Source organism: Telmatherina bonti, assembly GCF_933228915.1.
Source record: "Telmatherina bonti genome assembly, chromosome: 8".
In the NCBI taxonomy this organism is placed as follows: Eukaryota; Metazoa; Chordata; class Actinopteri; order Atheriniformes; family Telmatherinidae; genus Telmatherina; species Telmatherina bonti.
The window spans coordinates 24,175,189-24,190,314 of record NC_136626.1 but is presented as its reverse complement, the minus strand read 5'-3'; the positions used below and the strand labels follow the sequence as shown (position 1 = coordinate 24,190,314).

General features: G+C 38.2%; 1 protein-coding gene across 1 annotated transcript in view; it reads right to left on the bottom strand.

Annotated features, from left to right (window-relative positions):
* The window catches only part of LOC306759902 (disintegrin and metalloproteinase domain-containing protein 10), a gene marked incomplete at both ends in the record, with an annotated part of 38,179 nt that overhangs the window by 4,090 nt on the left and 18,963 nt on the right, over positions 1 to 15,126 (bottom strand). The window contains 5 exons of the mRNA XM_079245649.1: positions 108 to 207; positions 2,096 to 2,279; positions 2,525 to 2,669; positions 2,806 to 2,977; positions 7,791 to 7,954. Of these exons, the coding sequence (XP_079101775.1) occupies positions 108 to 207; positions 2,096 to 2,279; positions 2,525 to 2,669; positions 2,806 to 2,977; positions 7,791 to 7,954 (765 nt within the window). The remainder of the gene's footprint in view (positions 1 to 107; positions 208 to 2,095; positions 2,280 to 2,524; positions 2,670 to 2,805; positions 2,978 to 7,790; positions 7,955 to 15,126) is intronic.

Here is a 15,126-nt window from a genome sequence, read left to right as displayed (position 1 = left end):
CTTACAGAAAACAACATAATAGAGGGGTAACCTCCGTACAAATGACACATGCTGATTTTTGGGGAAAACAAATTTGTGTGAACGAGGACACATGGGGCTGCGGTTACCTGGTTGCTGACAGCACAAGAGGCATTTCTCCTTCATGGAGTCTCCTAGACAGTCACACTGCTGCAACTGATGCTTCAAACACACAGACTCTGCACAGACCTGCACAGAGAAACCGGACTCTCATTTAGAAAAGGTTTTCTGAGTCGATGAGACAGGAAAGGTCGGGGAAAAGGAGGCATGCAACAGGAAATGCAGCAAACTTTTCAAATCTGGTTTTTCTTTCACAATAAATTGCACTGAAGATGTTTTTTCCTTATTTTTCTTAAAATGTACTTGTTTATTTACGTAACAAATAATTTAGAATAGCAAGTTTTTGACAAATTACAGAGAGCGCTCATTATACTTACAGACTGTTGGGAGTCACAACAGTTTTCTCTTTGATCAACACTGTGATGTGGATAATCACACATGGGTTTTAAAAGATGAGACAACTTCTAAGTTGGACATGTTTCGAGAGCCTGAAACTGTTTGTGTTGAAGGAGAAGTCTGTTTTCTGTTTATATGATTCAGCAAAAGAAGCAATGCGATATCATATCTTTTAAACAAACAAACTCTGCTTGACACAAATTCTGGTTCTAATTTCTTTAATTAAATAATTTTGTCATACCCCTTCAAAAGCTTTTTCTAGGAATTCTATTTCCTTTTCATGAATCGTGTATCAGAGGTTAGCACAGTTAGCACATCTGGATAAAAACATTCAGAACATATGATGAAGCAACATTCACAGCTGGAACAAATTCGCCTACTCTCCTGGACAGAGCTTGGTGTGTTTAATGCTGGAGGAAAACCATCCAGAAGAATTTGTTTTCAGTCACAGTATTGTAGTAACAAACTGGATTCAATAAACTCTATTCCCAGTTATTCTGTGTTGTAATAATACATTTGTTTATAAATACAATGAATCATCTGATGAACTTCAGAGGATTGAAAATTCATGCAAAACAGGAAGTGGTCTGACTTCTACTTCAGACTAGAAATAAACAATCTAGACTAAGATGCCTTGGATTAAAATTCCATTGAAACTATAACTACACAAAAAATGTTTCGCAAACAATAACATAAAATATGTAAGAGAAAATATCTAACGAGCTGACTGAAGGGTGAGGGAGGGGGTATGTGTTGATATGTCTTGCTAAGAAAAGATCCAGTAAAGAAATTAAATTAGTAGAGTGTTATCATGCTCATAGTTGACACAGTAAAGCATTGGGGAGGCCGTATCATGCTGTGGGACTGTTTGTTGTGTCTGGTGCTGGTGGTGCAAACTGTGTCAAATAGATTAGAATAATCTATTTAAAAATAATCTATTTAACAGAATCTATTTGACAAATCTATAATCTAATCTAATTAAAATATTGCCAAGACAGAGTCTGGTCAGAAAACTGTATGATTAAAGTTTTGATTCTTTCCGCAGGATGTTAATCTGAGGCAAACACGCCAACAGCGAATGCTGACCTGAATCCCACTGAGAACATTTTTTTGGTTTTAAAACAGCTTGAGTGCATGTGGAAAATAGATAACCGCCAACAGAATTGATGGCCAATGTTTGAGCACATCTTGTGTTGTGATTATTTTGTAGTTTATTTTGGTAATTTGAAATGTGATTTTAAAAAATAGCAAATCTGTGATTGTTGTACTTTAAAAGCAGTTTAAGAGCACTTTATGCATTACTTTACAAACAAATAGTTGACTAAAATACTTTCTCAATAACAGATCTTACACAGCTGTCCTGTCATTTGTTGAAGTACCTTGACTTTCCTTGACTTTCAACATGCATGAAAACTTATTTAAACATTCAAATAATTCTGCTGATGGCAAACCAGGGGATATCATTTTGACAAGCAGAATAAAATTATTGAGGTTGATTTGTCAACTGCATTCCTTCTTTTTAGGCTTTGCAGGATTGCTGCACACATGCAAACTTTGCCTTGTTGGGTAACATCGAGAATGTATTCAGTCACAGTAAGAAGGCTAAGTGTGCGTGCCTCACCCCATTCAGACAGACACGCGTGCCCTGACTGCAGATGGTGAGATTTTCCTTGGCATTTGGCTGAGGGCAGAACGGGGCAAGACCTGAACACACACTTTCTTTCTGACAGTCTGTCTCCTCATCACACATCTGACCAGCTGGCTTAAATTCACAGTCCTGGCCACAACAGAGGCCCTGACTGGGACTGATGGATGGACAAATGAAAAGACATCATACACAAACAGTCAGGGTGACAAATATCCATGAAAGCGACACACAAACATCACAAAGCCCCACATGGAGGACAAAACGTAAACAAAATATCTTAGGTTGATGACAATATGGTGAATATAACAAGGCAATAAAGGTTAGAGGTTGTCCAAAGTCAAAAAGCTGATACTGAAATCTGTTAATGCACTTTCATTGTGTGAAAAGTTAACATGTTTGTACCTGCAGACTTTACCAGGCTTGAGGTGACACTGGACTCCGACAGGCTCTTTTGCGCTGAAGCAGCATGAGTCTGTGTCATTTTTACCAACATCGCACTCTTCACCTTCCTCTACAATCCTGTTTCCACAGATGGGCTGATCGCTGACTGGCCAAAGCAAGTTAAACACATTAAAATTAAGTACACACTCTAAAAACCACAATCCTTATTTACAGTGACTAATGCGCAGTGTAAATTTTGCAGGTCAGATGCAGGCAAATACAATCTGATGTTTGTCTCTCACCCACAAAGCAGTCATCCTTCTTCACCCTCAGGATCCGGCTAATGTGATTGATGCTGCAGGGCGAGAATTTATCGTTGTTTTCACACACCTCATCTGTGGCATGAGGAAACATCAGGTACCGTCCCTTACCACCAGCAGAGCCAAGATTCCCACAGTTCAAGCCCTCATCGTGCTGAAAGGAAGGTAACATTTCTGATATGGTGATGATTGCCTTGTGAATTGATGGATTTTTCTGAGCAGTTGACAGGAATAGCAGAGGAAAACAAATGATCTAACCAAGCTAAAACCATTAAAAACCGTTTGTATAAACCTTTGTCACTAATGGGGGTTTTAACTCACATTGTTGCTGATCTCAGTGGATTCTTACAGGTCAATAAGAACTGAGAAAAGTGATTTCAGCTGGACATGGAAAGACCCCATGTGAGAGATAAGTAAGTTTTAAGCCATCTTGTTATGTTTTCAAATCTCCGAGGCAAACTCTAAACAGTCAAAAGATTTAAATGGAATCTGATGAGAAACCAGAGGAATGTTGTATTCCAGATGTGGGAAAGTAAGGACATAAAAAGGAGCTCCTCGTGCTGTTTTTGTGTAACATGCAGTAAAAGTCATCCTCTCCAAGTGTCAAACTCTACGAAATCCACGGGTAGATTGAGAATGTACATGGACACATGCTGAGAGAACAAGCCTTAAAGTGGGCGTTTCTGCATCTTGGTTTGATTAGTGTGATGGATGTTGGAAGAACATTTTTATAGCCCCTCCCTTCATCCATCAGTATCTCAAGTTCTGAGTATGGTGGGGCAAACTGACACAGCAGCTGTGGTACTTTATCATGTGGTACGGCATCACAATCATACCACCCACTTCAATTGTCAGTCCAGTTAGCGATTCTGTGGAAATGCACATTTACATAAAAACTAAAGGCAGTTTCCCTTCAAACATCCTTTTTATTAATTATTAAAAAGATTAAAATCAGTATGAAGAGCAATGCTGGCAGTGTGAAAAACAGTAAACTGAATATCTGTAATGTGTTAAAGTTGTATATTTTCTACACATCCAGTTTATTTTAGGAATATAAGTAATGTTTTTACAGATGTTCTTACCACAAATATATAACCTTGGTTCAGTTTGGACATAAAAAAAAAACACAACAAAGATTATTGTTAACAGAATGTGGCTTGTGGGAAAAACATGGTGCTAAATCTTTCTGTATTTTGTGTTGTGAAAATTATGCAGTTCATGACATTTTATGTGTGCTTAGAAAATGGTGGGGAAACTTATATTGTATGAAATAGGAAATAAAACCACAGAGGAAAAAAAACACTATTAAGAAGTAAAATACATCCGCATAATCAGCTAGCTTCAAAATGATAGAATAAAAAGTTGATTATCTAAATCAGCAACAGCCACAGAGAAAATCTTGCTGCTTAATCAAGTTTTATGAACATGATTGCGACATTGTCCTTTTTTTTCCAAATACCATTCATCAAGTTTGTAAACTTGTTTTCTGTCTAACTCTTTCTATTGTGCCTATTGGCAGTTATGTTACTCTTTATCCATCTTTCCTTCGCCGTATGAAATAACCCTGTGATGGACGGGTGTTAGAGGCTGTAGCCATGCCTCACACCTAACAGCAGCTGGGATAGGTTGATACATTTGATATCTTTGAATTGTTTTTAAAGAAGTTAATTCTTTTGTACAGCAGCTGGGTAGAGCAACCACAATTTCATTGTACCTGACACAAAAAAGTTATTCTAATCAATTTTATTTTATGTTCAATCAGTTCAGAAAAAAAACTTTATTTTCTCTGTAAATGAAAGAAGTTACTTTTTTTTTGTCTTTCAATCTACTGGGGAATAACACACCTGACTGAATAAAGATCTTTCTAGGTGCTAAGAATAACATATAGAAAACAACATCATGTGTTGAGTATGTAGCGTGTTCTTCCCCTCAGTTTATCTTCCACCTCATCAGCAAATTAATTCACGCTTAAATCTTTGAGCGTAGTTTTGTTTCTATTCCACTTTGGATCTGACTTCACAAGTCATATCCAAACCAAAAGGTCATTCAATCAAACTTCTGAATGATCTCTTATTTGATCTTGTGACAGATTGTTTCTTCAAACACTAACATTAAAGCTTAACGTCTACCTGCCTTAGGGTCTTAGTATGTTCTTCATCTGCTGTGCATTGCTGCTTTTCTTAACGCTCATCTAGCACAATCCTGAGGACATCCTCTTGGTGCTTGCAGCAAAAAACTTTGAATCAGTCTAAGCTAATATGTAATACTATTGTTTGTGTCATTATTGGTTCTTCAGCTGTGAAAATGAATGATGTGATGTAGGCATGTATGAAGTCATTCCTCAAGTAGTGCCATCCTGCAGATTTATTCTGTTTCCTGCTGCAGCACACCTGAATCAGACTGATTTATTGACATCCTTGGGCAAAACCTGACAACAGCTGTTCAGGAGACCTGCTTAATCTGAATCACATTGGACCTATATCAGGGCCCCATTAAGGCCACAGTGCTACCAGTTTTCAGGAAATCGCTGCTTCAACACACTTGACCCAAATTAAATAGATTCAACAGCCAATGAAGTTCTGCACTACAACTCATTAATTTGAGTCAGGTGTGTCGAAGAGAAACCTGGGATTAATCTAGGTTTGTTGCAGGTTTACTTGTGGTTTACAGAGTCTCTAGGAGTATGATGGGAGGAAGAACCTTTGGCTATCAGGCCCCTCTCTTATGGAATCAATTCCTGCTGTGGGTTCAGGAAGCAGACTACCTCTCTACGTTTGAGATCAAGCGGAAGACCTTCCTTTCTCATAAATCTTATAGATGGGCTATACGAGCATCTCCTGAGTTGGATTCTGCATGTACGGGACCCAACTAACTTGGTTATGCTCCTATAGTTAGGAGTAGTCTAGGCATTCATTAGTTATGTAGCCATGGGGACGTCACCTGATGCACTGAGTATATTCTTGCTCCCTATCCTCCATGTATAAATGTATGACAATATTGTTATCATTAACATATTTCTCCTTTTACTGCATCTTCCTGAATAAAAACTGCTGTACATGTTGATCTATCGTTCCTGTCCTCTCCACCCCAATCAGTCAAGGCAGATTCTCGATCCCATGTGGAAATAAACTGCTTTGACATGAAGTGAAACAAATGTTTAATAATAATTCTGCATGTCAAGATCAGCTCTTGTGATAGCTTGCTACTTGCATTTCCTTACTCTTCATTGTTTTTTTTATGCCTTGTCCTCTCTGTTTTAAAATCTGGCATTGTTGGTCTTTTTTTCAGCTTAAACTATAATATAGCAAAATCAGCACTTAACCTGCACAGAGCATCATATCTGAGTGCTTCCTGTTTATTTGAAATCTTCATTATCCAACACATTTTACTTTGCATCAGACAGAGCAGTGCAGAGCAAAAGCAAAGGTCTTTCTCTCATATTCCCTCTCCATCACAGCCCATCCCTCTCTTGTCCACTAACACATCAAAGTGCTGGTGATACCTGTCTACCAAAGGGCAAGGAGGAAGCAGGACCCAAATGCAGGATGAGACACAGGAGGCGGGTGGATGTCGGGAAGCACAGGTTTAATCAAGAAAAGAAAGATGCAGCCCAGGCAGGAAATCTAAAAGTTAAAAACGTAGTTAGGTGCAAACAACAAGGAATATGTGGAAGACACTGGGAAATGACAAAGACAGTTGACAATGAACAAAAGATAACAAGTGGTAAAAACACACTGAAGACAGCTAAACTAAACAAGAAGCAAATGATCAGGTGTGTAGAGAATAGGAAATAAAACAGAATTTAACACACAAGGAGACAAACCAAAAAATAAAATCATAGAATTAGACTTAAAGACAGCCAAGAAGAGACTAATGAACAAACTAGCACAGGAAATGAACACAGGAATAAACTCACACGGGAAACCAGGACAGCCACAAGCGACATATAATACAACAAACCAAAACCCACAGATTATGACACCTGCCATCACATCTCTGTTTCTGCCTGTACCAACCTGTCCTTTCTGGAAACAAAAATATTTACCTGCTGCAGGAGATGAGACTCAGTCAGGTTAACAAAGCTGAAATAGTTTAATGGTATTTATAAATGTCATAATTTAATCACAAAAATCTGAATAAATTGCAAAGAAAGGAAAGAGCAGAATAATAACCAACAGGAAAAAGTTGAGTCTGATAGCAAAAGTTCTCATGCAGAAATGTTCAAGCATTTGTGTAAACAGTACTTTAGCTGTGTGCTGACATCAGTAGTAAAAATCGTCTTTCATATAAAAATAAACAGAACATCTGTACATGAGACAGTAGAACTTGTCCTGTTTTCTGCACCCACATTAGTGAATCATTCACAGAGAATTTGTTCCTGTGTGATGCAAATATTCATGCAAACCCTGAAAGAACAAGTGATCATTCTGAATTTCATCATGCTGAATCATCACTTTGTACATAACCTATGGTAACCCTGTGTCCTGAGTTAGTTCTTCAACCTCAGTCAGTTTTGCAAATACTCACTACTTCCGCAAACAAGGACATATTTGGTCCTTCGGGATTTTAGAAATCTGGTTCTTTCACCAAAAAAAAGGGGGGAAAAAACATTGATTTTCTTTTGACATCATGCGTACTGCACAAGAGCATCTCTCCGCAGAGATACATTTACTGTGTCATCTATTAGCGACAATCATATTGAGACAGTCAATCACAGCACATGTGGTTTGTAAACTTGAACACTGTTAGTTTTCCCAGTAGACATCTGAGTAATCACTAAGTAACAAGATGAAATAATCAAGAATATGAAAGAAAACTTGATGTTATAAAATTCCTAATAATAAATTACCACCTGTTTTACAACTGAAACTTTAATAAAATTGTGTGGATGAAACCACCAGAAATGATTGTGTGGACTAAGTGCACATTTCAGGTGTTCATTATGAGTGTGTAAGAGTGAGACTAACCGGAGACCCGAGGCTGTGGCCTAGCTCATGTGCCACCGTCAGCTGGACATGTCGAGAGGGCAGGAACTGTCCGTAGTTCTGAATTGTTACCAGACCCGTGTTCAGGGTGGAGGTACGGCCGTTATGGAGGGTGGTTTGCTGCGAACAGATCCCTCCCCAGTTACCTGGAATAGAGAAAAGAAGTAGAAATAACAAGCAGTTTGGTGTTCATTGAGGTTATATTGGGGGAACGACATGCCAGTGAAAGTAGGCCAGTTTGTCCGGTTTATTGGGGAAAGGCACAACAAAAAAGGTCAAAGGAAACAGTCCAGGCTGCAGTTTGTGGCTTGCAGTTTTTTACTAAAGCCAAAGGTGCATATATACCTCATTAAAACACACAATTACTGCAGTATTGTCAACGGAGACTACAGAGGTGATTGAGCTGATGACCTAATAAGTGCACATGCATTATTTGCAGTGCAGGAGAGTTACATAAGTGCTTGTCCGTGTGCTACCGGAAATACCTTAAATCAACAACGTTGGTGTTATCATCTTTAGTGGCCCCTGGTTTGGAAAGGTATGCATAGCTTGTTCAGTAGACCCTGCATTTGACATCAAAGTCTGCTGAGCTATTTGGCCTTCAATGGTATTCTTTATTTCTGAGTTTACGTAATCGTTCTGAAAGCTCCTCCTACAGTTACAAAAAGCTGCCTATATTCACACAAATGGGTAGGCGGTGACATCGTCATTCAGCTGGCCATCTTGAAGCTTTACACTGACCGGTCTTGTTGGTTAAGTTTATAACATGCCGGATTAGCAGCAAAATGTCAGCTGTAAAAGTTAGATCATCCTACAGGATCAATCGGTCAATTTAAAATGAATTTATCTGGTCGGCAAGTCTTAACATCAGGGACTAATTTCAATCTATACATCCTGCCTTTTCATTGATTTCCCCCTTTTAGTATCCATGCGTGGTTCAGGCAGGAGGTCTCGAGTACAGTAACACGAGTGTTATGTAATAACTGTTACACAATATGACCAGTTTTTTGCCATTTTGTCGGGTAGCAGGGTTTGTTTCCAATAAATAATGGTTGTTTCAGAGAAAAGTGAGTTCACCAGGTGTCAACAATGAATATCGGGGATTCATGTCCATCCACCAACTTTTTCCTCCCTTTTTTCCCTTGTTTTATCCACAGTGGATCGAGTGGGACCTTCTTTGATTTCCATAGTGCTTTTAACATGACCCAGCTGTTGCTGCTGGGTGAAAGGCTGCAGGGGTGTGTGTGTGTGTGTGTGTGTGTGTGTGTGTGTGTGTGTGTGTTTGTGTCAGGGAGCGATTGCTTATTTTACAACTGCACGGTGTCCTGGATTTCTGACTATCTGCCACAGTTTGTCCATTTGGCCGGTGTTGCCATCCAAATGGACAAACTGTACAGACGCATGCACACACACACACTAAGTTGCCAACTTCAGACATTTTCTGATAACTTCGCTAGGTGGAAGGGACAAGAAGTACAGAAGACTTCTGGTGGTGGAAAGGTTTGTAGAGTGGACTGGCAAGAACAACCTTCATCTGAATATGACAGAGACCACAGTGATGGTGACAGACTTCTGGAGAAAGAGGACTTTTACTGCCACTGAAGATCACATAGTTTGTCGACACCTATAAGTCTCTGAGAATTTCTCAGTGACAAACTGAGCTGGAAATCCAAGGAGAAAAGCAGGTTCTGCTTCTTCAGACAATTCAGATCCTTTAACATATGCTGCAAAATGCTGGAGATCTTTTATCTTTGCCTCCAATATACTTTTCTTTGTTGGTGTGTGTTGGGAAACAAGCATTTGAGGCACCATCACCAACAGACTGCACAAACAGAAATAAAGCTGACACCATCATCAGATGCAAACAGGACACATTTGAAAGTGTAGAGGACACTGAGCACAGTGGTATCCATAACAGATCATTCTGATCAGCCCCCACCACACACAAGTCAGAAAGCACAACCCCTTCTCAAATATACTGAGTCAGATGCTGTCAGATACAGAAAATCTTCCCTGACACATTTCATCCCTCTGTTCAGTAAATGACCTCCACAGACAGGCACAAGCCTGGAAACACAATGGGCTTTACCTGCTGCTTTTATACTGTTGCCATTTTATTGAACTTATTTGATCATATTTTAGGTTTTCTCATTGTTTATTACATTTATTTGTTTGGCACATCCTTATTTAAATAGATACACTTATGTATTGAATGCATTTTTTTAATTTAAGGATTTTAATAGGTTTTTTTTTTTTTTTTTTTTACTATAAACTGTCTTTTTTAATGTATAGTTTTGTTCTAGAATTGTTATGTGCTTATTTGATAAGACTATGAAGATGTCATGACGTGATGTTTTGTGTTCTCTTTAGTTCCTGGTTTCCTGCTTTGTTTTATAGTTTTTCCTGTTTAGTTCCCTCGCGTCTGGTTTCCTGTTTTGCTTTCCTCTTCGATTCACCTGGTCTCATTTAGTTTATTTACTTCACCTGCGTCTCATTTTGTTCATATCTATTTAGACACCTTGGTTTCTGTTCCCAGTGCTGGCCTATTGCTTGTGCTTGTGCTTTTGTTGGCTTCATGCGTTTGAGTTTGATTATTTTGGACATTAAAATTAATCTTCATTCTGCATTCCTGGCTCCCATCCTGCATTTGGATCCACACCACCACCTCAGTGTGACAGAATGGAAATTAGCAACCTGCAAAATCTGGCGTTTCACAACATTTTTTGTACATTCATCCATATGTCCTGTCCTATCATAAATAAATGATAGATCAGATTTCCTACTTATTCTCTTTTACTTTCTTGATTTGTATGTGCTGCATATGAACTCGTATATTTTCTTTATTATTTAGTACAAAGATCTGTATGTTTAGTTTACTACTTTATTTTGCTTGTTAATTTGAGTCATTGCTTGCCTCAATACTTGTTTTTGGATCAATAAAAGTATCTCTCTATAAAAAACTTTTATGAAGAGGTCCCTTGGTCATGTAAATCAAAAACACTGAATCCATTTCCCTCACAGTCCCTGTTTTTGACCTAAAACGCACCCCCCAGATGGACTATTCAAAAAGCTGGGTTTCCTAGAAAGAGCGTTCCTGGTTTGAAGCCTGTGCTGTGGTTTTTGGCAGCAGGAGCAGTAAGAAGCTGTGACTGTGTCCCCTCCTCCTTCTTGTCTTTGCCACAGAAAAGAGAAATCAAAGGCCCCTATTATTACCTCTTAAGATAAACACGGACCAGAGGCACAAACTATCGTCTGGATCATTTGAAGCTAATGCACACACATTTATCAAAGGAAAGCATGTATTTATATTAAGTGCAAACTCACACTCAATGAAAAAAAAAACAAAACGTTTGCAATACGGTTACCTAAGATCATGCACAAACTTATTGGGGAGCATGCACACACATGTAGTCAGACCTTATGCAGCCTGCACACATGGTTTCATATGAACAAACAATGGCAAGGGGGCCGTCTTTCCTATAACAAAGATGTGTGGGAAGTCTGGGTGCTCAAATAACACTTTTAACTACAAAAACAGGCGCAGCCAGCACATTGACCGATAGCAAAAACAGCAGAGTTCCCAGAGTTCTCACAGCAGAGCTACTCTGAAGGTCACCCAGAAGTACTGTAAATAATGTAACTGCATCCGATGACTCTTTTCACAACCCTCTTTGTCTTAGGAGTTCATTGACCTTCTTAGAGTGGTTTTCAATGCGAATTTATTTGCTGTATTGCGAGGCTAATCTGACCTTTTCAGTGGTGAAAACAAAAGACTTAATCTGTCTGGTATGCATCAAAGGTCTTACTCAACATTGCTTATGCTCTTGATCACATAATGCCAGCGTTATTGAATCATTCTTGTTGATTTTTATTGGAAAGATTCAGAAGTACTAAGTGACCTCTGCTTCTCTGAGCCTGTGCTTTAGAAAAAAGTGTTATGGATTGTTTGTTTAAACAGGTGTAATGACCCATGTTTACATTTCAAAATGATGAAATCGTTGTACATACAAGCACATGTGAGTTGTTGCAACTTGTCATTTTAAACAGACGCACAACAGACTAAATTCAAGCAGGCAAAGAAAGTAAAGAATTTGTTTTACATTTTACCTTGAATTAAGAGAGGAATTCCAGAAAAGAACTGATTAACATTTACAAAAAGACCAAATCCAAAACCCCGAATGCCCCTTAACCATTCGGGCTCTCTGCTTAATTCTTCATAACTTCATTCTTAGAACAACAAAAAGAATCATGTTAAGGTACTTTTATGGTGGGAACTGAGGAGAGGTATTTCTAAAAAAAAAAAAAAAAAAACCCATCTTCACCAGGCATTTTGTTCAAACAAAAGAAAAGATACTGCAAAGAGGGAAAAATTAGGCAAGAACAAAAAAACAAAATAGAACTGCAAAAAATATTTTAATCACAGAATCTCATGTCATGGTAAAAACGATAAAAAACAGACTGGCATGTCATGACGTGACTAAACACACTGCTGTATGACTCATGAAGTTCAGATGTAGGTGGTTCTTTGGAAATCTACAGTGTTGTTGCATACGTCATATGTAAATGCAGATGTGTTATTTATCTTCCAGAGTTTCTAGATTCGGTTTAGGAAATGCACAATATTGATTTAAAATGTTGTGAAATTGCCATGGAATTGGAGACGATATGTCTTCATGTGTTTTTGATGTTTCTGTTTCCATGTGTTTACTTTAGGTCATAAAGAACTGAGGACTCAGGGGGCTCGTAAAAAGATCCCTCAACACAAAATACATTATGCAGAAAATTACTGTCATCAATTAGTCTCAGGATTAGATTCAAACTCTGTGGGTTTAAGTTTAGTGAGAGGTAGACATCTGGGGCCCAACCCCCACCCTGGACTGATGTATTAACACACAACTCAGAAGGGTTAAAAGGAGGAGCTTTGTGATGGTGATGGGGGTGGTGAGTGCATGTGTGTGAATGGTGTTTTCTGCTAGAGGCATTGGGGTCTTTGAGTTTATGATCCTGTAATTACAGGCCTTCTATTACTCAAGACAACTAATAAACCGGATTAAGTGGCGATACGGAGGTTGAGTGTATCTGTGTCTGCAGGTCAAGGATTAACCACTCACATGAGACTGAAAAGTCACAACTATGTTACTAACACTCCGAATCCCCAACATGTGTGTGTGTGTGTGTGTGTGAGCACTCTCCATTCACGTGAAATGTAACCATGGCAACCATGCTATGGAATGCAGGCTCAGTCATCAGTAAGACCTCTTGCAGTGTTAGTGTGTGCGTGTATGCGTGTGTGTGTGTGTGTGTGTGTCTGTGTGTGAGTGTGTGTGTGTGTGTGTGCTGAATTTTCACTGCACCCTAATCACATGTCACTGTGGTGGCCTGCTCTCACGCCCCCCAGTTTAGCCAATAGAAACCTGCTTGTGAAACAATGTCACTGAACAAGCAGGAAAAACTTCCTATCAAAACAATTCCTGCTCTGTGTTCAACTTCTTCCTGCAAAGCAATACTAGACACACACAGTGCATATCTCGTGAGCTGCCTGGTGTGACCAGGGATCACATTGCTTCATACATATTTTTGCTCAGTTTGTGTATTTAGGCCATAACAGACTTTGTACCGATTCTTATGCATATTGGGAAATAGGAGTTTATTTGCAAAGTCGCTATAGAATAGCAGATTCACGGAGCAATAGCAAAACATAATATCACTAAAATGAGTTTGTTTGTGTTCTTATTTGTCTTATTTCTATTCATGTACCTCTAGTCAGGAAATGCTTGGCTGGCCACACACAAAACTAATCCTGAAAGGTAAACATTATGATCCTTTTTATTGTAATGTTAAACATAAAATACATTAAGATTTAGTCTTAAAATGAGGACACTGTGCATGTTGTAGGTCAGAAAAATGTCTAAATTACAAAACAGGATCAAGTTGTACTTCATACTGGGCTGAAATGGGGAGATTCTCCTGTTACATCTTGGATAAAACTGTGATAATATTGACATTACACCCATAAACTAGACAAGAGGTATTTGTGCCAGAAACTTTATTCTCCCTGTGGTGGGTATATTTATTTAATTTATTAGAATACTGATAGGCCATAGGGTACATGTACATGTACATACCACTGGTACATGTTAACATAGGGCAACACAAATGCATCCCTACATCCATCCCATCCATGCAGGTGGGTAATAAATAAATCAAAGAAGAAATATTATTCCTTACCAACAAGAGCTGAAAAGTTTCTGCTGGACAAGGAAAAACATGGAATATTATCCCTAATATTTCCAGTTTGCAACAATGTACTTTGCTTATTTTTTTTTCATGCTTTTACAACAAAACATCATAAATTTCAATACATTCAAATAATATCATATTCTGTATAATATACTTGAATAATAGTATAACATAAATAAACAGGGCTTAATTAGCAGTTTAGCCATTTTTAATAACCCCAGTCAAATTATGATTAATTTGAACACACAAAACAGTCTTTTGTATGGGAAATGAATTCATGTCTCTTTCAAGATATTTATACTTGACTTATTTTCACAGGTTGCAGATTTTTTGTTCTGAATATTTAATGTGTCAATTTGCAGTTTATTTATTTGCATGATTTTGGCATTTGTCTGTATGTAAAAAAAAACACATGGTGCAATTTCCACGGTGCACTAAATACTTAATGAGAACTGTAATATAAACAAATAGAAACAAATAAGTGTAATAAGGATACAATTATGCTGTAAAACTGCAAGCAAGGAGCAAATGTAAAGAGTTAATGGACAAGATAGATGTGTAGGGGACAAGTAGTGAATAGAACAGATTTCACCCACTTTGTCACTATTGTGGACTGTTGATGGTGGCAGGAAATGGTAGAGTTGATTTATATGCAAATCACAGAGAATTGGTAATTGAAGGGCCCACTCACGTTGTGTTTTTATTCTCTCTGACCAAAACACCACTTGGAATGGAAATATATTTCTGAATCTTTTAAGCCACATTTAAGCTTTATTTAAGAGATTTTTTTGCAGTTTGTGCATATTGTTGTCACTGTTAACAAACTGCAAATATATTGTGATTTACATTTTAGGGAAGCTTTTCTCATTTATATGAAGATTCACTTTAGTAAATGCATGTGCTACTAACCATCCAAAACTTTCTTTTTATTATCAGTGCTGTCCAGTTCAAGCCGATTCTGTGTGTTTTTTCTCTTCTGGGTCCCAATAATTCATGCTGCTCTGAAAACTGTGAGTGTGTAGGAGTGCTGAGAACAGCCCACAGTGGGATTTTATCATGTCAAGCCCAGGGAGTCCTG